At 41.3% G+C, this 27,181-nt stretch overlaps 1 protein-coding gene across 1 annotated transcript; it reads right to left on the bottom strand.

The window, feature by feature from the left end:
- Positions 1-65: 65 nt before the first annotated feature.
- On the bottom strand, positions 66-25,404 carry LOC139266289 (extracellular calcium-sensing receptor-like). The gene is given in 8 exon segments (XM_070884116.1): positions 66-170; positions 8,370-8,489; positions 18,598-18,650; positions 19,731-20,624; positions 20,724-20,847; positions 22,667-22,894; positions 23,077-23,910; positions 25,120-25,404. Coding segments are annotated over 8 exon segments (2,616 nt in total). The 5' UTR covers positions 25,378-25,404.
- Between the last annotated feature and the right edge of the window lie 1,777 nt (positions 25,405-27,181).

The raw sequence follows: 27,181 nt of genomic DNA, 5'->3' as shown, positions 1-27,181 counted from the left end.
AACGCAGTTAAGGTTTAGAGAAGTTAGTTCAGTTATCCTCTATACGTACTAATATCTTGGAATATTTAAACCATAAAGAATCTTGAAGCACGCAATGCCCTTTTAAAGCTTTTAGTTAGCATGGCCCGTGCAAGTGATACCATAGGAACCATTGCGTTCAAAAGACGATTCTAGAATAAAGATCATAACAGTTTACGTTCTTTTGCAAATAAAGTAAAACAATGGTCGCAAAATGTTTGCTGTTTTGTTCAGGTCGTTCCGCAGTTACTTTGAAAACACTTTGAAACTAATATCACGTTTGCTCACAGGCATTTAGCAGTTACATTACATATCATCTGCTACAGTTTTAGTTTTACCTTTTTAATGCAAAATAAAGCTAACAATTTGGCCAAGAATTATAGTTAAAATAATCATACCAAGATTAATTAATAAATCTCATGTAGAAACCTGATGAAATCCTTGGTAGATCAAAATTTGTGAAGAAGGCATCTGATGAATAGACGTGTTTTTTTACGCTGGTATTTGAAACAAGCAACAGAAAGCAAAAGTAGTTAGCGCTGCTGCTATTTGTTGCTCAAGAAATCCCACAACAAAGGTCATCGAACTGAAACGTTCACTTTGTTTCTCTAGCCACAGGTGCTGTCTGACCTGTTGAGTATCTCCAGCACTTTTCTATTTTTAATGCGAAAAATATTTTCGTAAGCTGACTGTAGACTGTCGGGGCGGATCTTCTGATCGTCCGCTGTCACTTCGGTGTAAGAGAAGCGAAAACCCCGGAGAAACAGCAGAGATGGCTACACCGTTTTATAGCGTGTACCGTGGCTCTTGAGCGGAAGTTTGGGCGCGCAAGCGACAGGACCCATAGGGATCTCATAGAAACATATGACATTCTGACGGAACTGGACAGCTTAGATGCAAGAAGAATGTTCCCGATGTTGGGGAAGTCCAGAACCAGGGGACATAGTCTAAGTATAAAGGGGTAAGCCATTTCGGACTGAGATGTGGAGAAATGTCTTCACTCAGAGAGTTGTTAACCTGTGGAATTCCCTACCGCAGAGAGTTATTGATGCCAATTCATTGGATATATTCAAGAGGGAGTTAGATATGGCCCTTACGGCTAAAGGGATCAAGGGGTATAGAGAGAAAGCAGGAAAGGAGTACTGAGGCGAATGATCAGCCATGATCTTATTGAATGGTGGTGCAGGCTCGAAGGGCCGAATGGCCGACTCCTGCACCTATTTTCAATGCTGTGAATTGACACCGGGATGACCAAAGATAATTACGATGACGCTGATTGTGATTATTATTATTGGTAAATGCAAAATATAACCTGTATTCATCACCGCGGTTAAACCGATATAAAGGATCTGTCAGGACATTTCACCATAAAGTAGTCACCAAAGCTTTACTATTGTATTTAGTTCACGACAATATACTTATACTGATGTGTGTTGTTTCAATTGGCTGCGATATTCATCATTGTAACGAATAATAATAGGTTGCAAGACGAATAATTCATAGAGCTACATAGAACGCACAACACAGAAACAGGCCATGCGGCCCAACAGATCCACGCCGGTGTTTATGTTCCATTCCAGCCGCCTCTCACCCTTCTTCATTTCACTACATCAGCATATCCTTCTATTCGTTTCTCCCTCATGTGTTCTCCCTCAAATTCCCCTTAAATGCAACTATGCTCGTCGCCTCAAATGCTCCCTGTGGTAGCGAGTTCCACATTGTAGACACTCTCTGGGTAAATAGATGTCTCCTGAATTTCCAATTGGATTTATTCATGACTATCTTACAGTAATGGCTCCTAGTTTTGTTCTCGCCCACATTTTTGTGCAGTCCCAGCAGCTTGGTAGAGAACAAACTCTGCGATGTTAAATGATTTAGCAATTTACAGCGGTTGCAAATTGCCTCCCTGAATACAAATAAAATAAACATATTTAGCAAAATATCTCGTAAATGAATACACAGATGAGCATAAACTCAAGCAGGGCTATTAGTTAAAACTTGGGCGCAATTACGAAAGGTCACAATAGAACTGAACTAACCTTGTACATCTGGTTTCTTCGGGTGGTTTTGTAAATTCATTGATCTGCTCAAACCTGTTCGAATGCACGTTAAACAACCCTCCTAGCACGATGTCCCCATCCTTAGATATATTGGGTAGATAGAATCTTTCCCGAAGTGTGCAGGTTTGCCCATCTGACACCCATGCAAAAAACACCATCAGAAGCACTCTCAACATAAGCTGAAACATCACAGAATGGAGGATAACTACTACTGATTACCTTACAACACGTTAACAATTCTGTTTCTGATCTTTATATATTATCTCTGAACATGAATTGGTGGGGCACTGCATTTCAAATACCGAAAGCAATAACCTCAGTCGGAAAATTATTTTTTAATTTGTTATTGTGTCTGCCTTCGGGAAATTAGTCAATATCCTGAGCGAATCCAAATGCCTTTGTGACTACGAAATGTTCCATCACATCCTCCGTGTCAGTTTCTAAGTGATCAGTGCTTGGTTCATTTTTCAATTAAGCCGAAAGGCAAAAACAAGAAGACAGAAGAACAAGAATTAATGAGGAAGCCATGCGGGATATGCAGGATGAATTCACGAGTTCAGCAAGGCCAATGTAAAAAAAAGTTACTTCCAAATGAATGGACAATAAAATTAAAATATTGGGGGGAAATATTTACTAAGCTTGCAGGGTGAAAATTAGGTTTGAAAGCTGAACAAGTAGGAAAAAAAGATGTTGGCATGTGCCAAGGGGAGGGAGGGGGAGTGGAAAGGAATACCGCAGAAAATGCAAAACTCTTCCGCTACTATCGCGGCAAAAGACTAGTCATGGATTAAGTTCATGTCTAGAGCACCATATCGAGTTGAAGATGCGGATGAATGTTGTTTTAAAACAATGTTCTGTTGTTCACTTGAGTAGTGAGGAATTCAGTCCTCTTGTTATAATCATTTTATATTTTAACGTCAGCATAAAAGTCAAGTTACAAGCAGAGTATAGTCACAGATAGATCACGCCAACCTAGGCATGGGCCTTTTCCTGCTGCTTGAATAAATTTATACACTGTTTTCTTATCAAACTGAAGCAGGCATTGTTTAATATGGCAGTCTCTGGCTACTGCATAATCCAGACACACAAGTCTGCATTTTCTTCAATATACATCAACAGCGTTAGAAGAACATAAAAAACGTCGTGGCCTTGCTGTGGCAAGCGTAAAACTTTTCGTCTCTAGACCTTCTTATCCGAACATAATATTTCTAATCTAAACATTTATTCTGAAAATATCTAAGGCCGGTTGGTTGCAAACATCAGCTGTTGCTAAGTGAAATCTGTGTATCTCTCTCCCTTTCTCTCCAATGATACATTTCCCCCTATATTGAATGAATTAACATGAACACAATTCAGAAGCTGAGTTCCATAAGCCAACATGTCCTATTTTTTAATATTTTTATTGGTGACGTTACCTCTTCACAAAGTATTTTATATCCTTCTTTGTCTTTAATAATTCTGGCGTCCTCTTAATGTTCTTGCTATCTCCTCACCTTTCCTTATATTTTCTATGTCCCTTATCAAATTTCTTATATAGCATAATGCAATGACCAGAATCCCTAAAGCTGCCTCCCTAGTCTCGTGATTGCCTGCTTTGTCTCTCTATTTATCTGTATCATGTGCACTATGTGTCTCTGGGATGTTGTCGTTCCCTCAATTATGGCCTTTAAAGTCAGAGACAGGGGAGGTATATAGTGTTCCATTAGCGAAATGGCTCAAAGCAGTCCCATCTGTAGATAAATGGTGTTATGATAATGCACCGGTTCCAACACTTTCGCACCGAAACAACTTTCTCATCGGTGTTAGACAAAATAGGCGTTCTAGTTTGGCGCATCGGATTGAACCCACAGTCATATAAGTGGCTGTTGAAGTCACACAAAACTGTCATTTTCCTTCATACACGGTGTTAGTTTGGTCTTCGACCCACTTTCATATTCCAATCTGCCATTTTGGTGATACTTTATTGAGGATGAAAACACAAGCTGGAACATTAGGATAATGCACTACGTCACATCTACAAACACACGGTGTCCCTTTCAGAGTACAACACTGCATATCTAGTGCTATCCAAGCTGCTCCCTTCTTAATCAGATATCTTGGATATTCTTCATACTGTTTATAGACCGGACCTAACTCAGAGTCTTCCACCATTCCAATCAATTCTCTCCTATGCACCTTCCAAGGTTTCATTTTTCCTTAACAAATGCAGTACCAATACCACTGGTATAATAGTTTCATTTATTTCCCCTTCACGAGCGGCAAAAAACACTTTTCACATTTGCTGCATCAAATCTTACTCCCATTCATTCTTAGAATTCTTCGAGTTGTTAAACCACCCTCACATCTGTTTCTCATGAATAAACATAGGCACCTCACGTCCCTTTACTTGATCCATTCCTTTCTGGATTATGTTCATCACAAAAGCCGCATACAGGCTGCACACAATACCTCTCGTTGCCTCCGGTTTTTCAATAGCCTCATTATTATTATTTATTAACTGATTAATTCTCTTTTGTATTTTGCCCAATTCTCTCATTAACTCTTCAGTAGATAATAAGGCGTTTTGTTGTTCCAGTACATTATCTCCCCCATATCGGCTCATGTTGGATAAAATGTATTTCAATTGCTTGCTCATCATCTCATCATGTTCCCACATTCCCTCTATATCGGCTCGGTTCAAGCCTGCTGTTCCTCTTATGCCCATCCAATTCACTAGCCCATTCATCCTTCGTTTCCTACCCTCCTTGTGATTATCCTCCCCACTAATTTGACTCTTCTGATCCGTTATGCTTCTCTCCCTTGCTTCCATTGCAACATATCTGTACAATTACAATGAAAAAGCTTTTTGGATATGTCTAATTTCCTATTCAATAACACGGTATAATCTCAAAACGGACATCATTATTTAGTACAATCCCGGATTCGATTACTTCGAGTCCATTTTTATTTGGGCTTGGTCGTTGAGGTGGGCAGGTATAATCTTGTGGACTTGAGTTGAGCACATGCTCAAGCTTTTTCTCAACATCTGTTACTTTAATATAAACAACGTTTCCGCATAATGCAGTTAAATGGAGAATACTGTCCCTTATGGAGCATCCAACTCCTATTTGGAAAATTCCTCTTTGGGAAAGCTGTGTTTACAGATTCTCAACCAGTTCAATGTTTGTTTCAACTCACTGTAATTAGCATTAATTAATAAGACTCCTTCATACGGGATCCCCAAATCCCCAATGTTGTTGCTGATAGGTCCACTTAAAAGTGTTCTTAGTTAAACAGAAATATAATTTCCCATACAACGATATCGTATTTTAAACCCATCCCTTTCTGGTACTTGTTCTCTCCAATTGCTTTACTCACTGGATCCGTCTGGCCGACCGATCAGCCTCCAAACCCCCACCACCCATCTTGTAAAAGCTTTTCCAGCATGACTTGATCGCCAATCAAGTACTTATGCAATGGGTGAGTTGTCATCCCTGGTGGTATTAAAATGGGTAGCAACCATCCTCCCCGCTGCACGGAGCAGAGTGGACACGGTCTGGAGGAACCGGTTATCTTCAAAAGGACATAGACAGGCTAAGTGAGTGGGCGAAAATTTGGCAGATGGAGTATAATGTCGGAAAGTGCAAGGTCATGCACTTTGGCAACAAAGAGCAAGTTATTATTTAAATGGAGAAAGATTGCAAAGTGCCGCAGTACAGCGGGACCTGGGGGTACATGTGCATGAAACACAAAAGGAGAGCATGCAGGTACAGCAAGTGATCAGGAAGGCCAATGGTATCTTGGCCTTTATTGCAAAGCGGATGGAATATAAAAGCATGGAAGTCTTGCTACGGCTGTAGAAGGTATTGGTGAGGCCACACCTGCAAAACTGCGTGCAGTTTTGGTTTCTATATTTACTAAAGGATATACTTGCTTTGGAGGCAGTTCAGAGAAGGTTAATTAGGTTGATTCTGGGGATGAGGGGGTTGACTTATGAGGAAAGGTTGACTAGGTTGGGCCGCTACTCATTGGAATTCAGAAGAATGTGAAGTGATCTTATCTAAACGTATAATATTATGAGGGGGCTTGACAAGGTGGATGCAGAGAGGATGTTTCCACTGATGGGGGAGACTAGAACTAGAGAGCATGATCTTAGAATAAGGGTCCGCCCATTTAAAACAGAGGTGAGGAGAAATTTCTTCTCTCAGAAGGTTGTAAATCTGTGGAATTCGCTGCCTCAGAGAGCACTGGAAGCTCGGACATTGACTAAATTTCAGACAGAAATAGACAGTTTCTTAAACGATAAGGGTTATGGGGTGCGGGCGTGGAAGTGGAACTGAGTCCATGATCAGATAAGCCATGATCTTTTTGAATTGCGGAGCAGGCTCGAGGGACCATGCTCCTGTTCCTACTTCTTATTTTTTATGTTCTTATGTTATGGATCTGGCGAGTAGCAATGGGGAGTGGGACACATGACAGGAAGGATGTGATTCACCTAGAAAGGGTGCAGAGGAGATTTACGAAGGTGTTGCCAGGATTGGAAAACTTTAGCTGAGGGGAAAGCTGTGTTTGTTTTCCTTGGAACAGATGAGGCTGAGGGTAGATTTCATTGAGGTAAATAAAATTATGAGCGGCCTAGATAGCGGATAGCAAGAACCTATTTCCCTTAGAAGAAGGGTCAATAAACAGGGGGAATCGATTTAAAGTGGATGGTAGAAGGATTAGAGGGGCGATGAGGAAACATTTCATCACCCAGAGAGTGCTCGGAGTCTGGAAATAACTGCCTGAAATGATAGTAGAGCCAGAAAACCTCATCAAATTTAAAAAGTACTTGGACGTGCACTTAAAGAGCCGTAACATACAGGGCTACAGACCTGGTGCTGGAAGGTGGGATTAGGCTCGGTAACTCTCTTTCAACCGGCACAGACACGATGGGCCGAATGGCTTCCTTCTGTGTCGTCATTTTCTATGATTCTATGATTTGGATGTGCAAGTTGCATCTGTCGGCCTCTGATCAGCTCACATGGGCTGTAATCCGTAAGATCACTGGTATAACACGGATGGCCATCAGAATACCAGGCAAAGCCATAACCCAATCAGTAATGGTCTTAACCAGTTCTCTATATGACAGCTTTTTTCAGCCCTGCTTTCAGATTGCAATTTAAGCATTCCACCATTCCACTAAACAGCGGGAGGTTGGGGATGTGGAAACGTTGTTCCACATCGATGATGCAGCACAGGTGTTGCATCACTTCCACTGTAATATGCAATCCATTATCACTTTCTACCCTTTTAGGAAAACACCTACTAAAAATTGATTCCTTACAAAATCATTGCCGTGGTAACTGTATCATTGTTATGCACTGGGAATGCTTCGATCCACCCGTCGAAAATATCTATAACATCTAAGATAAACCGATACCCACTTTTGCTGTGGGTAATGGGCCTGCGTAATCAATCTGCAATGTTTCCCACGGACCATTATTCCGGTAGGAGGTATCCATAGGGACCTTTCGTTTCGTTGGGGCTGGATTCATTTGGGCAAAAATGAGACACAAAGCTAGGTGATGTTGAACTTCCCGGCACATCATTGGCCACCAGTAACAACAGCGTAGCTTATCCATAATCCGAAAAACGGAGACATGTCCTCCAATTTGATACATATACAGTGTCATTTATTTTCTGAGACAGGGAGGGTGACCTATGTCAGTTTGGGCCATCCTCATGCCACAAAACATTTTTATGCAGTACAAGAGAACCCTTACTCCCTGCAAAGGGTGGGGGAAGATAGTTCCCATGGTGTATGACCTCTTTAGCCTTTACCACATTGGGGTCAGTATCCTGACAGGTTTTCAAATCAGGTATGACTGGAGTCTGTCGCACTGGTGCCAGTGGTTGTGAGGTAGGCGGTTTCTATGGAACCGATTTTATAGCTGCTACCCTAGCCAATTCATCAGTCACATTATTATCATCTAATTCCATCCCACTGATGGGGTTTCACTTTACAAATAGCCATTTTCCCCAGTCGCTCACTGGCGATATCTCAAATCATTTGGAGTTCCGAATGGTGGGCGAGGGATTTAACTTCCGCAGTTAGAAGCCACGTTCTTGCCGGATAGGCAAATACTCTGTGATGGAATTGCGCACACACGAACTGTCAGTGTATACAGCGACCTTCCCTATAATTGTCTGGACAGCTGTAACTACAGCAATAACTTCGGGCTTTTCGGCAGAGTGCTGAGGCGGAAATTTACTGAGGAGACTTTAAGTGTCCTATGGGATCCGGCATACAGCATCTGTATGGTATTATACCTGTTCATTAAACTCGGAATCATCCACGTAAACACTAGTGGAGCCCACTAGTGGTATGGTTTTATTACATCCACTAGATACGACCTCTTTCACTTTACAGCCATGTGGTGAACGGTCACACTGCAACATAAGAACATAAGAAATAGGAGCAGAAGTAGGCCACCTGGCCCCTCGAGGCTGCTCCGCCATTTAATATGCTCATGACTAATCTGATCATGGACTCAGCTCCACTTCCCTATCCGGTGCCCATAAATCTTTATTGCCTTCTTGTTCAAAAATCTGCGCATCTCCGCCTTAAATATATTCGATGTCCCAGCCTCCACAGCTCTCTGGGGCAGAGAATTCCACACATTTACAATCCTCTGAGAGAAGAAATTCAGCCTCATCTCAGTTTTAAGTGAGTGGCACCTTATTCTGAGACTATGTCCCCTATGAGTGGCAATATCCTCTCTGCATCCACACTTTCGATCCCCCTCATTATCTTATATGTTTTGATAAGATCACCTCTCAGTCTTCTGAACTCCAATATACATAGGCCCAACCTACTCAACCTACCGTCATAAGTCAAACGCCTCATCTCTGGAATCAACCTAGTGAACCTTCTCTGAATAGCCTCCAATGAATGTATATCCTTCCATAAATACGGAGACCAAAACTGTTCGCAGTACTCTAGGTGTGGCCTCACCAATACCCTGTACAGTTGTAGCAGGACTTCTCTGCTTTTATACTCTATCCCCCTTGCAATGAAGGCCAACATTCCATTTGCCTTCCTGATTACTTGCTGTATCTGCATACTAACATTTTGTGTGTCATGCACAAGGACCCCCAGGTTCTTCTGTACTGCAGCACTTTGCAATTTTTCTTCATTTAAATTATGATTTGCTTTTTTACTATTTCTCCCAAAGTGGATAACTTCACATTTTGCCACATTATACTCCATCTGCCAAATTCTTGCCCACTCACTTAGCCTGTCTATATCTGTTTGAAGATTTTTTGTGTCCTCCTCACAATTTGCTTTCCCACCCTTCTTCGTATCATCAGAAAATTTGGCAACATTACACTCAGCTCCTTCATCAAAGTCATTAATATAGATTGTAAATAGTTGAGGACCCAGCACCGATTCCTGCAGCACCCCACTAGCCACTTTTTGCCAACCGGAAAAAGACCCATTTATCCCAACTCTCTGTTTTGTGCTAGTTAGTCAATCCTCTATCCTTGCTAATATATTACCCCCAACCCTGTGCAATGTTATCTTGTGCAGTAACCTTTTATGTGGCACATTATTGAATGTCTTTTGCAAATACAAATACACCACATCCACTGGTTCCCCCGTATCCACCCTGCTAGTTATATCCTCAAAGAACTCCAGTTATTTTATCAAACATGATTTCCCTTTCATAAAACCATACTGACTCTGCTTGATTGAATCATGCTTTTCCAAATATCCTGCTACTGCTTCCTTAATAATGGACTCCAGCTTTTTCCCAATAGGCTAACTGGTCTATAGTTTCTTGCATTTTGTCAGCCTTCTTTTTTAAATTGGGGTGTTACATTTGCAGTTTTACAATCTGCTGCGACTGCCCCAGAATGCAGGGAATTTTTGGTAGATTACAACCAATGCATCCACTATCTCTACAAGACTTCTCTTAAGACCATACGATGTAAGGCATCAGCTCTGGGGGACTTGTCCGCCTTTAATACAATTATTTTATCTAGTACTACTTCATTTGTGATAGTGATTGTATTAAGTTCCTCACTACTTCATTATCCACTATTGGGATTTTTTACTGTCTTCTACCATGAAGACCAATAAAAAATATTTGTTCAACGTTTCTACCATCTCCCTGTTCTTCATTATCAATTCCCCAGTCTCATCCTCTAGGGGAGCTACATTTACTTTAACCACTCTTTGCCTTTTCATGTACCTGTAGAAACTCTTACTATCTGTTTTTATATTTCATGCTAGTTTAATTCAAAATCTAACTTCCCTCTCTTAATCATTGTTTTAGTCGTTCTCTGTTGGCTTTTAAAAAGTTCCCAGTCCTCTGGCCTCCCCCTAGTCTTGGCCACATTTATGCCCTTGTTTTCAATTTGAAACACTCCCCTATTTCCTTAGTGAGCAATGGATGGTTACCCTTCTCTTATAGTCTTTCCTTCTCACTGGGATATATTTTTGTTGCGAGTTGTGAAATATCTCCTTAAATGTTTGCCATTGCTTATCAACCATCCCATTCTTTAGTCTATTTTCCTAACCCACTTTAGCCAACTCTGCCCTCATACCTTTGTAGTCTCCTTTATGGAACTCTCTGCCCCAGAGAGCTGTGGAGGTTGGATCATTGAATATATTTAAGGCGGAGATAGACAGAATTTTGAGCGATAAATGAGTTAAGGATTACGGGGAGCGGGGAGGGAAGTGTAGCTGAGTCTATGATCAGATCAGCCGTGATCTTACTTCTTATGTTCTACTTATATTTTTATTTAAGCATAGGACACTGGTTTGTGAACCAACTTTCTCACCCTCCAACTGAATTTGAAAGACAACCATATTATGGTCACTCATTCCTAGAGGAACTTTTACGACCAGATCGTTTATTAATCCTGCCTCATTACACAATATTAGATTTAAGATCGCCTGCTCCCTGGTTGGTTCTGCAACATACTGTTCAAGTAAACTATCCGAGATACACTCTATGAACTCCTCCTCAAGGCTACCCTGGCCAATTTGCTTTGTCCAATCAATAAGAAGGTAAAATCACCCATGATTATTGCCGTTCCTTTATTACAAGCCTCCATTACTTCTTGATTTATATTCTGTCCAACAGTGAAGCTACTGTTTGGGAGCTATAGACTACGCCCACCAGTGACTTTTTCCCTTTATTATTCCTTATCCCTACCCAAATTGATTCAACATCTTGATCCTCTGAGCCAATATCATTTCTCATGAACGCACTGATCCCATCCTTTATCCAACCTCCTTTTCCTTTCTGTCTGTCCTTCTGAATTGTCAAATATCCCTGAATATTTAGTTCTCAATTCTGGTCACCTTGCAACCGTGTCTCTGTAATGGTTGTCAGATCTTTGTGTCGTCAACTCATCTATTTTTTTATGAATGTTACGTGCAATTAGACAAAGAGCTTCGAAATTTGTTTTTTTTTACCTTTTTTCCTGCTTGTCTCCTCTGTCCTTCAAACTCACTTGCTAAATTTTTGCTTTCTAATTCCAGCTTTATTCCTCTGCTTACTGAATCTATTCTCATGTTCTCATCCCCCTGCTAAGTTAATTTAAACCCTCCCCAACAGCACTAGCAAACTCCACCGTGAGGATATTGGTCCCGGCTCTGTTGACGTGCAACCCGTCTAGTTTGTACAGGTCCCACCTCCCCTAGAAGCGATCCCAATGCCTCAGGAATCTAAAGCCTTCCTACCTGCACCATCTCTCCAGCCACGCATTCATCTGCTCTATCCTCCTATTTCTGTACTCACTAGCTCGTAGCACTGGGAGTAATCTGGAGATTACAACCTTTGAGGACCTGCTTTTTAATCTCTCACCTAGCTCCCTAAACTCAGCCTGCAGGACCTCATCCCTCGATCTACCTATGCCATTGGTCCCAATGTGGACCACGACCTCTGGCTGTTCACCCTCTCCACCCAGAATGCCCTGCAGCCACTTGGTTACATTCTTCACCCTGGCACCAAGGATGCAACATACCATCCTGGAGTCACCTGTGCTGCCACAGAAACGCCTGTCTGCTCTCGTGACTATTGAATCCCCTAGCACTAGAACTCTTCCATTCTTCTTCCTCGCCTCCCCCCCGTGCAGCTGAGTCACGTGTGGTGTCGTGGTCTTGGCTCTGGCTTCACTGCTCAGAAGAGAATAACGGAAGGAGAGCGAGATGGACTCAGGGGACTCCTGCACTACCTGCCTAGTCCTCCTCTTCTGTCTGGCAGTCGCCCATTCCCTCTCTGCCTGCACACTTTTAAGCTGTGGGGTGATCATCTCTGGAAATGTGCTATCGACATAGCTCTGAGCCTCGTGGATGCACAGCAGTGACTCCGGACACCACTCAAGCTCCAAAACGCGGAGCACGTGTTGGTGCAGCTGGAGACACCTTCTACACACATGGTCATCCTGGCTGCGTGAAGCATCCAGGTCTTCCCGCATACCACAGGATATGCAATCCAAGGGATTGAGCTGCCCTGCCATCCCTCAAGTTAGATTTGGAACTACCAAGCAAACATAAACTCTAAACCATAGCAAAACACACCCAGCAACTACTCAGCAATCAGCTGATTTAACTGATCTTTAGTTAAAGACAAAGTACTAACTTAACAGACACAAAAAAGTCACCAATCAGCTACTTCCCTTGTGCCGATTTCACTTTTAAACTCTGACGTCCCTTTCGAATGTTGCCTGTTGAGCCTTGCCTTTTGAGCCTCCACCTCCGCCTCAGCTCCCACTGCTGCTCCCATGCAGGTCCGCTGTGAAATATCACTTACATATTTGTAATGTTTAAATGAATCTTCCCCTCTTCTCCGAATTCCTACTCATTCCAAATTTCTGAATAACCCACTCTGTTTACCGCCACTCTGTTTAAGACCTCTCTGTGCAGATCACCTTGAGCTTCTTGAGCATACCTGATCATAATCGCTCCAACATTGGTAGCCGTGCCTTCAGCTGCCTGGGCCCTAATCTCTGGAATTCACTTCCTAAACCACTCCACTTCTCTTTGCTCCTCAAGAAGCTCCTTAAAACCTCTTTCACCAAGTTTTGGTCATCGGTCCTAATATATCCTTTTTTGGCTCTCTGTCAATTTTTTGTCGGATAGTACTCATGTGAAGCCCCTTGAGAGTTGCTATGTTAAAGGCGCTATATAAAGACACGGTGTTGTTGTTGTTAATGACCCAATTATTGAATTTACATTTGAAAAACTTTGAAAAACTTTTTAAAACTTTCAAAAACATTTAACTGGTACTTTGATTTATTTCATATATCAGCATTTTATTACAATTATGTAACAAAATACCAATATGTTGATTTTTGAAACGGTATATGATCAGTACAAATAGTTTGTTTCTGTGGCTGTAGGTGATTTTCTGCTAACAGCATCGTGTCAATTTTATTTAAACTTTCTGGACAATTTGCAGATTTTGCCCGTTTAGGGTAAAAGTTGTATTGCTTCCAAATATATCCGCTGCTTACTTACAATGTTCAATATCAATGGGTTTATTTCGCCATGAACCAGGCTCCTGCACCTGTTTTCACTAACTGTAAGATTTTTGGGCGTAATTGCTGGCAGTTGTTGGGCAATTAATTCAACCCTGCGCCAGCAATGAGTATTTCCCATCGGTGTGGATAATCTGTCAAGGCGTATCTTAACAGGTACCAATTTCTGGATTTAGTGTATGCGCAACCTGAATTGCAATCAATTTCAAAGGTAGTATGACTTGGTAACCTCAGAGTATGCCTTCGTAGCCACGGCAAAATCTGCCCCATTATTTCTCGTGGTTAGCAGTTTTTAATAGCGGTAAGCATTTTAGTGTTAGCTGAACAAGTCAATACATTTAATGCTCAACAAACCGTTTAAAGGAGAATGCCAAAGAGTCACAACCCTCTGAGTGAATAAATTCCTCATCATCTCAGTCTTAAATGGCCAAACCCTTATCCTGAGACTATGCCCCCTAGTTCTAGTCTTTCCAGCCTCTTAGCACTCCCCCTCAGAATCGTATATGTTTCAATGAGAACATCTCTCATTTTTCTAAATACCTAATCTACTCAATCTCTCCTCATAGGATAATCCTCTCATCCCACGAATCATTCTAGTGAACCTTTGTTGCACCACCTCTAAGGCATGTATGTCTTTTCTCAGATAACGAGACCAAAGCTGTGCAAAGTACTCCAGGTGTGGTCGCAACAAGACCTTGTACAATTGTAGCAAGACATCCTTACTCTTGTATTCCAACTTCCTTAAATAAAGGCCAACCTGCATTTGCCTTCTTAACTGCTTGCTGTATCTCCATACTATCGTTCTCTGTTTCATGTACAAGGACACCTAAATTTCTCTGACCACCAACATTTAACAATTTCTCCCATTTATAAAATATTCTGTTTTGCTATTCTTCCGAACAAAGTTAATAACCTCACATTTTCTCCACATTATACTCCATCTACCACGTTATTGCCTACTTACTTAACCTGTCTACATCCATTTGCAGCCTTTTTGTGTCTTTCTCATTGCTTACTTTCCCATCTAGCTTTCTTTCCTCAACAAATTTCGATACATTGCACTCAGTCTCTTCAGCTAAATCATTAATATAGATTGTGAATAGCTGAGGCACCAGTACTGATCCTTGTGGCACTCTAAAAGTTACAGCCTGCCAATCAGAAAATTACACGTGTATCCCTATTCCCTGTGTTCTGTCCATCAATCAATCTTCTATCCATTCTAATATATTACCCCAGCCCCATGAGCTGTTATTTGGCATAACATCCTTTTGTGCGGTGTGTTATCGAATGCCTTTTGGAAATCCAAATATACTATATCTACTGGTTCCCCTTCATTTACACTGTTAGCTACGTTCTCAAAAATCTCTAAAAATATGCTAATCACGATTTCCCTTTCATAAAACCATGTTGACTCTGCCTAATCTTAAGCTGAGTTTCTAAGTACTCTGTTACCACTTCCTTAATAATGACTTCCAATATTTTCCCAATGACTGCTGTTAGGCTAACTGGCCTATAGTTCCTGGTTTTTTCTCTCCCTCCTTTTTTGAATGGCGGGTTACATTTGCTACCTTCCAATCTGCTGGGACAGTTCTAGAATCTAGGGAATTTTGAAAGATAACAACTAATACATCCACTATCTCTGCAGCCATCTCTTTTGGAACCTAAGGAAGTAGGCCATCAGATACAGAGGTTTAGTTGGCTTTTAGTCCCTATAGTTTCTTTCAACTGATATTAATTACTTTAAGTTCCTCACTCTTAGTAGCCCCTTTGTTCCCCGCCATTTCTGGTAGGCTTTTTGTGTCTTCAACTGTGAAGATTGATGCAAAATATTTGTTAAACTCTCTACCATTTCCTAATTCCCCATTATAATTGCTCCTGTCTCAACCTCTAAGAGACCAATGCTTACTTTTGCTACTCTCTTATTTTTTAAATACTTGTAGAACCTCTTAGAAACTGTTTTTATATTTCCAACTACTTTACTCTCACTTCTATGTATTTTCCTTTTTAACAATTTTTGGCCATGCTTTGCTGGTTTCTAAAGCTTTTCCAATCCTCAGGCTTATTTAATTTCTTTGGAACATCATAAATATCTTCTTTTAAGCAAATAAAATACTTAACTTATTTAGAATGAGAGGGGACCTCATAGAAACGTTTAAAATTCTGACGGGTTCAGACAGGTTAGATGCAGGAAGAATGTTCCCAATGTTGGGGAAGTCCAGAACCAGGGATCACAGTCTAAGGATAAGGGGTAAGCCATTTAGGACCGAGATGAGGAGAAACTTCTTCACCCAGAGAGTGTTGAACATCTGGAATTCTCTACCACAGAAAGTTGTTGAGGCCAATTCACTAAACATATTCAAAAAGGAGTTAGATTAAGTCCTTACTACTAGGGGGATCAAGGGCTATGGCGAGAAAGCAGGAATGGGGTACTGAAGGTGCATGTTCAGCCATGAACTCATTGAATGGCGGTGCAGGCTAGAAGGGCCGAATGGCCTACTCCTGCACCTATTTTCTATGTTTCTATGTTTCTAGTTAGCCACGAATGTATTACTTTTCCCGTATAGTATTAATTTTGCAATGGAATGTATGTTCTTTGTGAACTTTGGAATATTTCTTTAAATGTCTGCCACTGCTTAACTAGCGTCATACTTTAAAATCCAACTTCCCAATCTACCTTCGCTAACTCGCTCCTCATACCTATACAATTAGCTTTACTTAAGTTTAAGGGCTAGAAATTCATAATAACCCAGGAATGGCTGATATAAATACAAAGGTTGGAGAATTAGCAGCAGGCAATAATTCCTTAGACTGCATGCAAAACTAATGCTCACTGCTCAAAGAAATGATTGGAGAACTAATTCAAGTCTTCAAGATCAAGCTCATTGGTGTTACACTGAAAGGATGGACCAATATCAGGCGCAATCTAATCGCACATCATGGTTACTACAGGCTTTTTCTAGATCTTAAAGGCGAATTTTATTGATGCTGCAGAACATCATTCTCAGCATTGCTGGCTGTGCTACTGCCTTCGCAGATAGCAGCAGGTTAAGGAAAGAGAGCTACAGGATTGAAGCAGCTGTACTCATGGCAGACCCACGCCCCAGGAGAGTGCCCGCAGATTCAGCAATCAAGCATTGGAGGTATTGATCACCACTGTTGAGAGACGGGGGATGGTGCTCTGCCCAGAAATTGGCAGGAGGCCCTCACCACAAGCCTTCAGCACCATGTGGAGATAGGTAGCAAAGCACGTCTCGGGCAGCACTGTGGTCCCCAGAACCCACACACCGTGCAGGAAGAGATTTAATGACCTCACTCGGTTAGTCAAGGTGAGTGACTGCTTCAACAAATGCTACATACCAACATCTCAACCACAACCTAGACACACGGCCCAAAGCACCACACCCACAGGACTCACCCACCAACAATCTCTACCCACCAACACTCACACCCACAGCTCGCATTTTGCACACAATGAAAGATATTCAACTATGGCAGGCACATCACCCAAACATTGGTTCAGACTAACTCACACACTTTTCTTTCTCTTGCAGACCAAGATGGCTCACAAAAGGAGGGAGCAGGAGCAATCACGCAAAGGACAAACCGAAACCCAACCACTGTCAGCACTGGAAAATAGAGTGCTACAGAGTATTGAGTGCCCGGTGGGGTGCCATGGCCACCGGTAACTTTCACAACCCCTTGGGGACAACAATGGTTTGCTCATCCCTACTCCTTTTCTCACACATCACTTCCCACTCAAGCTACAAGTGGTTCGCTTTTTCCAACTAATCATGCTGTATACATGCATTTCTCCCTTCCTCTCCCCTTCCCTCCCCTCACCTTAACCCGATTCTGCGCCTTTGTGCTTTCAGATAATCAGCAAGCACCTGAGCAGCCTGTCCCTGAGGGGCACTGTGGAGAGCAAGGAGGGAGAAGATGAGGAGGAGGATCACACTGCATGTCTCACCCGCTGGCACCAGCTCAGATACTGGAATTACGCATTCTTTAGAGGCTAGCATCGTAGCAGAACTGCACAGGGTGAGGCACCATTTGCCTTCCTTATTGTTTGCTGTACCTGCATGCTGGTGTTCTGTGTTTCTTGCACGAGGACACACACATCTCTCTGAACAGCAAAATATAAAAGTTTCTCACCATTTTAAAAAATATTCTCTTTTTTCTATTCTTCCTAACAAAGTGAATAACCTCACATTTCACTCGATCCCGTCATCTAGGTCATTAATATCGGTGCTAAAATTCCCACAAATGTGCAGAAAACCGGTATTTCCAACCTGTCAAGATTTCTATTGAAAGGTCCTCGACATCCATCGGAGAAGGACATTTGCACGGGAGAGCTTGAGCTATTTGCCCAACTCATGCCCAGCGAATGTCTTTCAAACTCTTATGCCTGGTGAAAGCAGGTGCATAGCCTACTTTTACCAGCATAAGAGTTTTAAAACATATAAAAATGTAATTTAAATACACATTTTTATGGTTAAAAACCCTGTCCATTAAGGTAAGTTTATTTTAAACCCTATTAAAACATATTAAAAACATTCCAAAAACATTGAATTAACTTTAATTTCAAATAATTTTAAATATGTGAGCTGTTTTTTTATTTATTATGTTGCGTTTCTTGTTTTAGGGGGTTATTCTCATTGATAATGGGAACTCGGAGAAACAGATTAGCAATGAGAATACTGCAGAGTGATTGGTGGTCCGGGCCACGTGACTCCAGCATTTCCGTGCATATGGTGAAGTCCTCACCCTGTACGCTGCACGTCGAATGAAGGCCTCCGACCGCAATCAAAGGCGTCTCCGGGAACACCAGCTACTTTCATGAAAAAATTTTGCGTCAGAGGCGTTCGTCGAATCATCCATATAGATTTTGACTGGTTGGGGCCCAAGCACCAATCCTTGCAGCCTACCAACCTGAAAAATACCTGTTTATCCCTACTCTCTCTTTTTATGTCCGTGAACCAATCCTCTATCCATACTAATACATTACCTCGGGTAATAGCCTTTTATGTGTAACCTTGTCGAATGCCTTTTGGAAATTCAAATATTGGTTGTTGAACTTGTATATAGCACGCTTGGAGTACTGTAAACAGTGTTGGTAGCCATATTATAAAAAAAATATAGAGGCAATGGAGAAAGTGCAAACGTGACTTACTACAATGATACCAGAACTGTGATGTTAAATCTATAAAGAAATAAAGAACAGTCTGGGGTTCATTTCTCTAGAAAAGCGAAAACTGAGGGTGATTTGCTCTTGGACTTTAATATTATAAAACTATTTGGTAGGGTAGAGGTAGAGGAGATGTTTCCACTAGCGAGGGTGATCGGAACGAAGAATTATTAATATAAGATAGTCACTAATAAATCAAATAGGCAATTCAGGGGCAACGTCTTTTCCCAGAGATAGTTATAATGTGGAACTGGCCATCATAATGTATAGTTGAAGCGATCAGCTGGAAGTATTTAAGCGGAAATTCGATACATACACGAGGGAGAAAGGAATAGAAGGATATGTTGATGGGTAAGAGGAAGAAGGGTGGCAGAAGTCCAGTTGAAGCATAAACACCTGCATAGATCTGTTTGTACGAATGCCCTATTCCTGTGCTACAAATGCTACGCAATACTATGTAAATTGAACGGCTAACCAATGCTTGTGATCATACACCAATCCATTGTTGGATTACACATTAAAGCACGAAGTCACCACCAAAACCCCCGAAAAAAAGTTAGCTTTAAAATCCGCCAGCATCAAATAAATAAACTAGTATCTTCCCAGACTGCGACTCAGTGCCTTACAGGGTGAAGCCAGTAATATACTAACAATGTTAAATGCATAAATATGTAATACATAAATGCACAAATGAATCAATGCATGACATATTAACTGAGTCAAATATGTTTATTAATTACGTGCTGAATTTTAATACCACACATTAAAGTCGATGGTTCCAGCACAATATTGTTCGACAGATGAATCACAGTAAAACATATACTTGAGCTTGATAAATTAATCGATTTTGGAATATGAGATAATTGCTACACAGAGCCTTCGAAGTAAAATTATGCGCCACCAACTTGTCATAACGCCAAGCCTTGTCCTGCATTAAAGCTTCATGTCAATCCCTTTGCCCATTAGAAATTTCTTTGTATTTTTCTCTGGAGTTATCATGATAATGAAACATTTCGGAGCAAATATACAAAGCAGCAATCCGAAGCAGGAGGCCAGAATTGCAAACACTTCTACGCCCACAGTATATTTCCCAGGTGAACTCACAGAAGCTGGAATAAAAGTTATCCAAACGGCACAAAATATAAGCATGCTGAAAGTTATACATTTAGCCTCGTTGAAATTATCTGGCAGCTTCCGAGCGAGAAAGGCCAATACAAAACATAGACACGATAACAAAGCGATATAACCTGACACCAAATAGAATGCTGCAGAAGAACCCGCATCGCATTCTAAAATAATAATGTCCCTGTAATAGTTTGTGTTTCTCACTGGAAATGGGGGTGCAGTGATCAGCCAAAGGGTGCATATTAAACTCTGACCAAAGGTTAGGAGGAAAACACTTATACGCTGCTGTTTTTGACCAAACCATTTCATCCTGCTGTTGCTGGGATGCGTTGCCTTAAATGCCATCAACACGAGAATGGTTTTCACCAAAACGCAGGAAATGCACATCACAAATGTAACACCGAACGCTGTGCGTCGTAACATACAAGACCAGTCGGACGGTTCGCCAATGAATGTAACTGAGCACAAAAAACAAGCTGCTAATGCTATAAGAAGGAGGAAGCTCAGCTCGGAATTGTTAGCTTTGACTAGAGGTGTATCTCGATATCGAAAGAATAGAACAGCTATATTTATAGCCATGCATACTCCAATCAATGCAAGGGTCGCCAATACAATTCCCAGGACTTCTGTGAAGGCCAGATATTCTATATTCTTTGGTATGCATTGATCTTTCCGCTCATTGGACCAGTATAGGACAGGACATTTGATGCAGTCTGTGGAGTCTAAGGGAAAATGACAACATTATATAGTTCAGTTTTAGATATCTCTGAGGATACTTGTCGAAATATACATATTAAATTAAAAACTGTATTTTGACTCACCTGTGGTATTACTGATCTCTCCATCCACACAGGGAGTGCAGTCAAAGCAACAAACAGGTTGTCCTTTCCTAGCCTTTTTCCTTGTTCCAGGAGAACAACTTTCAGAGCATACTGCACGGGGAATCTTAAAAGAAGGAAATGATAGATTATCTACCTTGTGATGTTGATAGATGCACTGCACGTGCACTTATTCCTAACATCAATATCTGTGTCTTCATCGGTAAAATTCCATGTTTACAATTTAGGTTAAATATCATATCGTATTCATATGTGTTACTGACTAAAGTCCTGTCATTTCTGAAGACCAGGGGAAGCTCCATACCCTAGCAGTTGTCGTTCAATCAATGTCATCACAAACACAGTAACTAGGCATTTAGCATCATTATTGTTTCTGGGATATTTCTATGCGCCAAATATCTACAAAACTTCAAGGACTATATTTCAAAAACAACCCTTTCGCTGTGCCGCTAAAAAAGTGATTTACAGAGGTGAAAACTACTCTATAAATCACTTTTTTTTCTTTTTAAGTTGAACAACAATTGGCACATGTCTGCCCAAGCCTCTAATTGTGCTCTTGCAGTCTCCTACATGATCACCAGTCTGACATGCCCATTGAGGTAAATGTCCTCAAATGCCTGAAATCGCGCTCCCCACTGGAGTGTACGAGGGGTGCACATATCCGTTGGTTTTTGGTTTAAGTATGCGAAGTGCATGCGCCTATACTCGGCACTGGCATTCGCTCAAAATCCTTTTGACAGATCCACCAAATCCGAAACTAAAGGGTCTGCGCGGGCAGAGAGGTGGGCTATGTCCTTCAAATTCTTACGACTAAAAAAAGCTGGTGAAATAACTGCTTTTATCAGTGTAAGACTTTTACTGTACAGAAAAACATAGATTTTTAATAATGTAAACATTTAAAATACTGTTACATAACAAGTTTATTTTTAGACACTTTAAGCTATGTAAATTTTACATGTCAAAAAATTAAATTTTTATTGTAAATAATGAATTACATTTCATCTTTATTAATTTGAAATATGTGATGTTTTTTTTTAGCTATTTTCAATGTTTTCGGGGGTATTCCCATTCATATTATGGCAGCTCGATAAAAAGGTGCCCCATCATAAGTATGAATGGGGAACCCCCTACTCTGATAGGTTGTGCTGGCCCACGTGATCACATTGAAGTGTGGAAAACCCTTGCAATCTTTGGATACATGTGCGTCTCGGAAGGCCTTCGCGTGGAGGGCCAAGACCGCAAGCCTGGGACCACCAGGTAGACATTCTCAGGTCGGAGGCATCCGCCCGCGGGAAGCTTCCCACCCCAATTAATGGGCCATGGCTTTCGCCATCTGCACTCTCCAAGGCCAGATTTTCTTCTCCACCAACAATAATGGGCACTAAAGCGCTATCGCGCACTTCCGCTGTTTTCTTTGCTTCAGCCATTTTTTTTACCATGTGACCAATTCATCTATAATTTAAAACGTCCTCATTTTGCTAACTAGTCCCTTATGTCGAATTTCATCACGATGCTTTGGACGATTATCAGATCCAAATCACTCCCTGGCCGGGGGCAATTGTAACCTATCCCGGCGGTTGGTCCACTGACGGAAACGGGTGAAATGCTGGTTTTCCACCACGCCAAATTTGACTCTCCATTGAAGACCAGGATGAGCAACATTGGGCGGGGAGTAAGACCGCCGTTGCACTCGATCCCGTGGGTTCCCAGCCCGGTTAGTTGATAAAAATGTGCCCTCCCCCCTTGTCTCAATCTGCTTAATTTCCTGCATGAATTATCGGATTAGTAAAGACAGATCCGTCCTTTATAATCGGCTGTACACTGAGTTTAGCTGTCGGGTTTCTGTGGCTATTCGAAATTATAATGATTAGACACTAACTATGAAATACAGTAAAATTACAGCCAGTTTCAATTGGCAGAGATACCTCCAGCTCACCGCCGCTCCAGAAAATGTGCTTCGGATTCAGCACCAGTTCTTTCCCCGGAGGTGCTGAGCCATTATAGTATCCAACTATCTTTACTTCAACAGAACCGTTTGTATTCATTTGCCAGTTCACAAAGTCGTACCCGGCTGCTGGATTGCCATTATCATCAAACTGCACCTTCTCACCAGTTTACGTAGTGAAATATACGGACTTCATGTAATGGAGCAGCTTTAGAAAACAATGGGATAGACTTCTTTAGGGACTTTACAGGTAAAGACAAGAATTTTACACATGAAGATGATATCGTTCGAATAATATTTCCAAAACGTTATTTCACTGACATTTCACTTTACATTCGCCAACTTATTTTACCATTACAATGAATGAAATTAAAAGGAGATATTCCCTACCTGCCACGGTTCAAAGTTTGAAACATGTGCACAGGTATTATTTACAAATGGCCCTTTGCCATTTTCACAGGAAAACATGTTGTGCAGCGAGTGTGCGAAAGTATAGACCGCTTTATATACATTGTAGGAACTTCCGTCCATCGACAGATCAGTATAGACATTGTATATTTCATTCAAGGTTTCATTTCCGATGCATTGAGGGAGCCGAGAAGATGAACCTACTTGGCTTCTGTTATTATCGAATATTAGAGCGCATCTGAACGTAGTTTCCCAAAACTCCTTTACTAAACTGTTACCGGGAAACACAGAAGGATGGACCCTGAGCAGGAATTCCCGCAGACCTGGAACTTCTACCGCTCGCACCGCAGTTCCGAATGCCCCGGTAAGGAACCTCGATCTTTTATCTGCAGCAATAATATCCGCTGTGATCCAAGCTTCGCTTCCTATCCACTGTATTCCAGTCAGGTTTTGCCGTAAAATCTCCTCAAACAAAACGCGCATATCGCCGGATGCCGCAAAAACCACCACGACTTTTGCAGTCGATGTTTTCATAATTTGTACAATTTTTCTAATCTTTTCTACAGGATCGGTTCTGTAAAACGATTCGGAGAAGGCAATGCAAATGCCGAAATTCACCGCTGCTTCTCGAAACGCTTTCATTCCCGAGTTGCCGTAGTCATTGTTGCTGCGAATGGTTCCAATCCAAGTCCATCCAAACCCCTTGACAAGTTGCACCAAAGCCTTGGATTGATGGTAGTCACTTGGTATTGTTCTATAAAAGGTTGGATATTGGTTCCTATTACTGAGACAGACACACGTGGAAAAGTAACTAACCTGCATCCAATCAAATAGGGAAAAATGAAACCGACCATGCCGTTGAAATTAGCATATTTCGGATTTGCAAATATTCAAAAGTTATTGTAATCAAGAAGAAGAATTATTAATAAATTGTAAATGAATGGAAATGGTAAATGATGAAGCTGTGCCATGCTGTATAATTAATGATATAATGAATGGCCAGTGATCAGCCCCGACCATAATAGTACATTTAATGAGAAAACCAAATCACGCTTTTACTTTGATAATATTAAGATGTAACAAAAGAGGTAGGAAAGAAGGAACTGGCATTTATATAGGGACTTTCGCGCTTTAAGGACATCACAACGCACTTTATAGTCAATGAAGTACTTTTGAAATGTAAGCACTATTGCAATGTAGGAAATTCAACAGCAAGTTTGGGCAAAGCAATTGCTCACAGACAACAAAATCATATCACCAGGTAACATATTCTAATATTAGGTGATTAGCAAATAGTGACCAGGACTCCGGGAAGAGATCCCTGTACTTCTTCAAATAGTGCCATGGCATCTTTTAAGTGCAACTCAGATGGCGGACATCGGTTTAGCAGAGGAAACATTGGAGAGGCTTGTTTTCTTTGGAGCAGAGGAAGCTGGAGGGAGAACTAATTGAGGTATGTAATATTATGAGGGGCCTAGATAGAGAGGACCTATTTCCTTTAGCAGAGGGGCTAATAACCAGTGGGCATAGATTTAAAGTAACTGATAGGAGGTTTGGGGAGGATTTGAGGAGAAATGTTTTCACCCAGAGGGTAGGGTCTGGAACTCGCTGCCTGAAAATGTGGTAGAGGCAGAAACTATAATAGCATCTAAAAAGTACTTGGATATGCACTTGAACTGCCGTATCAAGAGCTGGAAAGTGGGATTAGGCTGGATAGTTCCTTGACGGCCGTCACGAAGACGATGGGCCGAATGGCCTCATTCAGTGCTATAGATTTCTATGATTCTATCTCGTGGGAAAGACGGCATCTCAGAAAGTGTAGCGCTCCCTCAGTACTGAACTGGGAGAGTCAGCCTAGATGTTGTGCTCAAGTCTCTGGAGTGGGACTCAAATCTCCTGTTTCAGAGGCGCGAGTGCTACCCACTGAGCCACAGCTGTCACCTAAAGATACATCTCGGTAAATACCTAGCAATGAGTTATTTATATGATAGTGATAGTGACCGCAGTAATTGAACCAAATCTCACCATTGGTATTTTAAAAGGACCGATGGTTCTTGCCACTGCTATAGACTCTGAGGATCCATCGCCACCAACAATACCAGCGACATTGAGAGACCCGTTACAGATGTGACCCACATATGCCTCTTCCTGCCCATTAACCAGAGCCAGAGCGACTTCTGTTGCAATCTTGGAGGACGCGCAGTCATCGTGAATCCTGTAGCCCAGTGTCATGTTCGGGAGAAGTGTCTCATCCTTGTTTATTTCCTCTACTGCAAAAATCATGGCTTGCGCATAGCGAAACGACCATAAATCAAAACTGTGGAACAAACGCAGTTAAGGTTTAGAGAAGTTAGTTCAGTTATCCTCTACACGTCCTAACCCTTTGGTATATTTACAACGTAAAGAAGCTTAAAGCACGCAATGTCCTTTTAAAGCTATTTAATTCGCATGGGCCGTGCAAATGACACCATAGGAATCATTTCGTTCCGAAGACTATTTTATCGTATCATTTTATTTTCTTTTACTAATAAAGTAAAGCAACGGTGGAAAAATATTAACTGTTTGCTTCAGGTAGTTCTGCAGTTATTTTGAAAACACCTTGAAACTAATAGCATCGCACCAGTTAATTTCATCGGCCAACGATAACACTACGTTTGCATACAGCCTTTTAACAGTTTCATCACATATCCTCTGCTACAGTTTCAATTTTACATTTTTAATGAAAAATAAAATTAACAGTTTGACGAATAATTATATGTAAAATAATCATAGCAAGCTTAATTAATAAATCTTATGTAGAAACCTGATCAAATCCTTGGCAGATCAAAATTTGTGCACAAGGCATCTGATAGACTTATTTTTTTTCCGCTGATGTTTCAAACGAGCAACAGAAATCAAAAGTAGTTGGTGCTGCCGCTATGTATTGCTCCTATAATCCCACATGAAATGTCATCGGTCTGAAAAATTAGGGAGGGAATTGCGCTCGGAGGCTTCCTTTGTACGAACGCCTCCAAGTCGAAAAAAAATCTACGAAAGCAACTGGTGGTCCAAGGATCCCGGTTGAAGGCCGAGATGAGCTGCGCAGTGCACGGGGAAATGATTTCTAGGTAGTAAGTACAACCTGGACCACCAATCAATATCAAGTATTCTCATTGATAAAAATGGGAACTCCGTTTGTACAAGTTCCCATTACTATCAATGTGAAAACCCCCTAAAACACTGAAACACAGCATAATAAATAAAGCACCTCACATATTTAAAATTAATTGAAATTAAATGTAACTAAGCGTTTTAGAAAAAGTATATCATTTTTTGTAATGTGTTTTAATAGGGTTAACAATAAACTTACCTTAATGGACAGGGTTTTTAACATAAAACGTATAATTAAATTAATTTTTATATGTTGTAAAACTCCTAAACTAGCAAAAGTAAGCTATACGCCTACTTTTACCAGGTGTAAAAGTTTGAAGGACATTCGCTGGGCAAGAGATGGGCAATTCGCCCAATCTCTCCTGCACGAATGTCCTTCTCCCGGGGATGCGAAGGATCTGTCAAGAGAAATCCTGACAAATCGGAAAAGCCGGTGTTCGGCGCATGTGCACTGTGCCCCAAAAAATCGGCTTTTGTGATGCCTCGCGGGTCTGTGCGCACTTCGTATGGACCCAGCGAGGCTGGAATTTTCTGCACATTGTGTTTTATTAGTGTTAAACATAAACTTACCTTAATGGGCATGGATTTTAAGATAAAGATGAGCGTTTTAAATTGAATTATTTTATGTTTTAAATGTGTTATTTTGGTAAAAGTAAGCTACGCACCTGCATTTACCAGGCTTAAAAGTTTGAAGGACATTTGCTGGGCAACAGATGGGCAAATAGCCCAATCTCTCCGGCGCAGTTGTCCACTTCCCAGGGATGCGGAGGATCTGTCTAGAGAAATCTTGACAAATCGGAAAAGCTGCTTTTTGGCACATGCGCATCGCGCTCTAAGAATCGGCTGTTGCGAGGCCTCGCCGCGTACATGAGCATTTCGTACGGACATGGCAAGGCCGGAATTTTCAGTCCGTTAACCCTATTTCTCTCACCTCAGA

The sequence above is a fragment of the Pristiophorus japonicus genome, chromosome 6 (assembly GCF_044704955.1).
Source record: "Pristiophorus japonicus isolate sPriJap1 chromosome 6, sPriJap1.hap1, whole genome shotgun sequence".
Taxonomy (NCBI): Eukaryota; Metazoa; Chordata; class Chondrichthyes; family Pristiophoridae; genus Pristiophorus; species Pristiophorus japonicus.
This window is presented reverse-complemented; position numbering and strand designations above follow the sequence as displayed.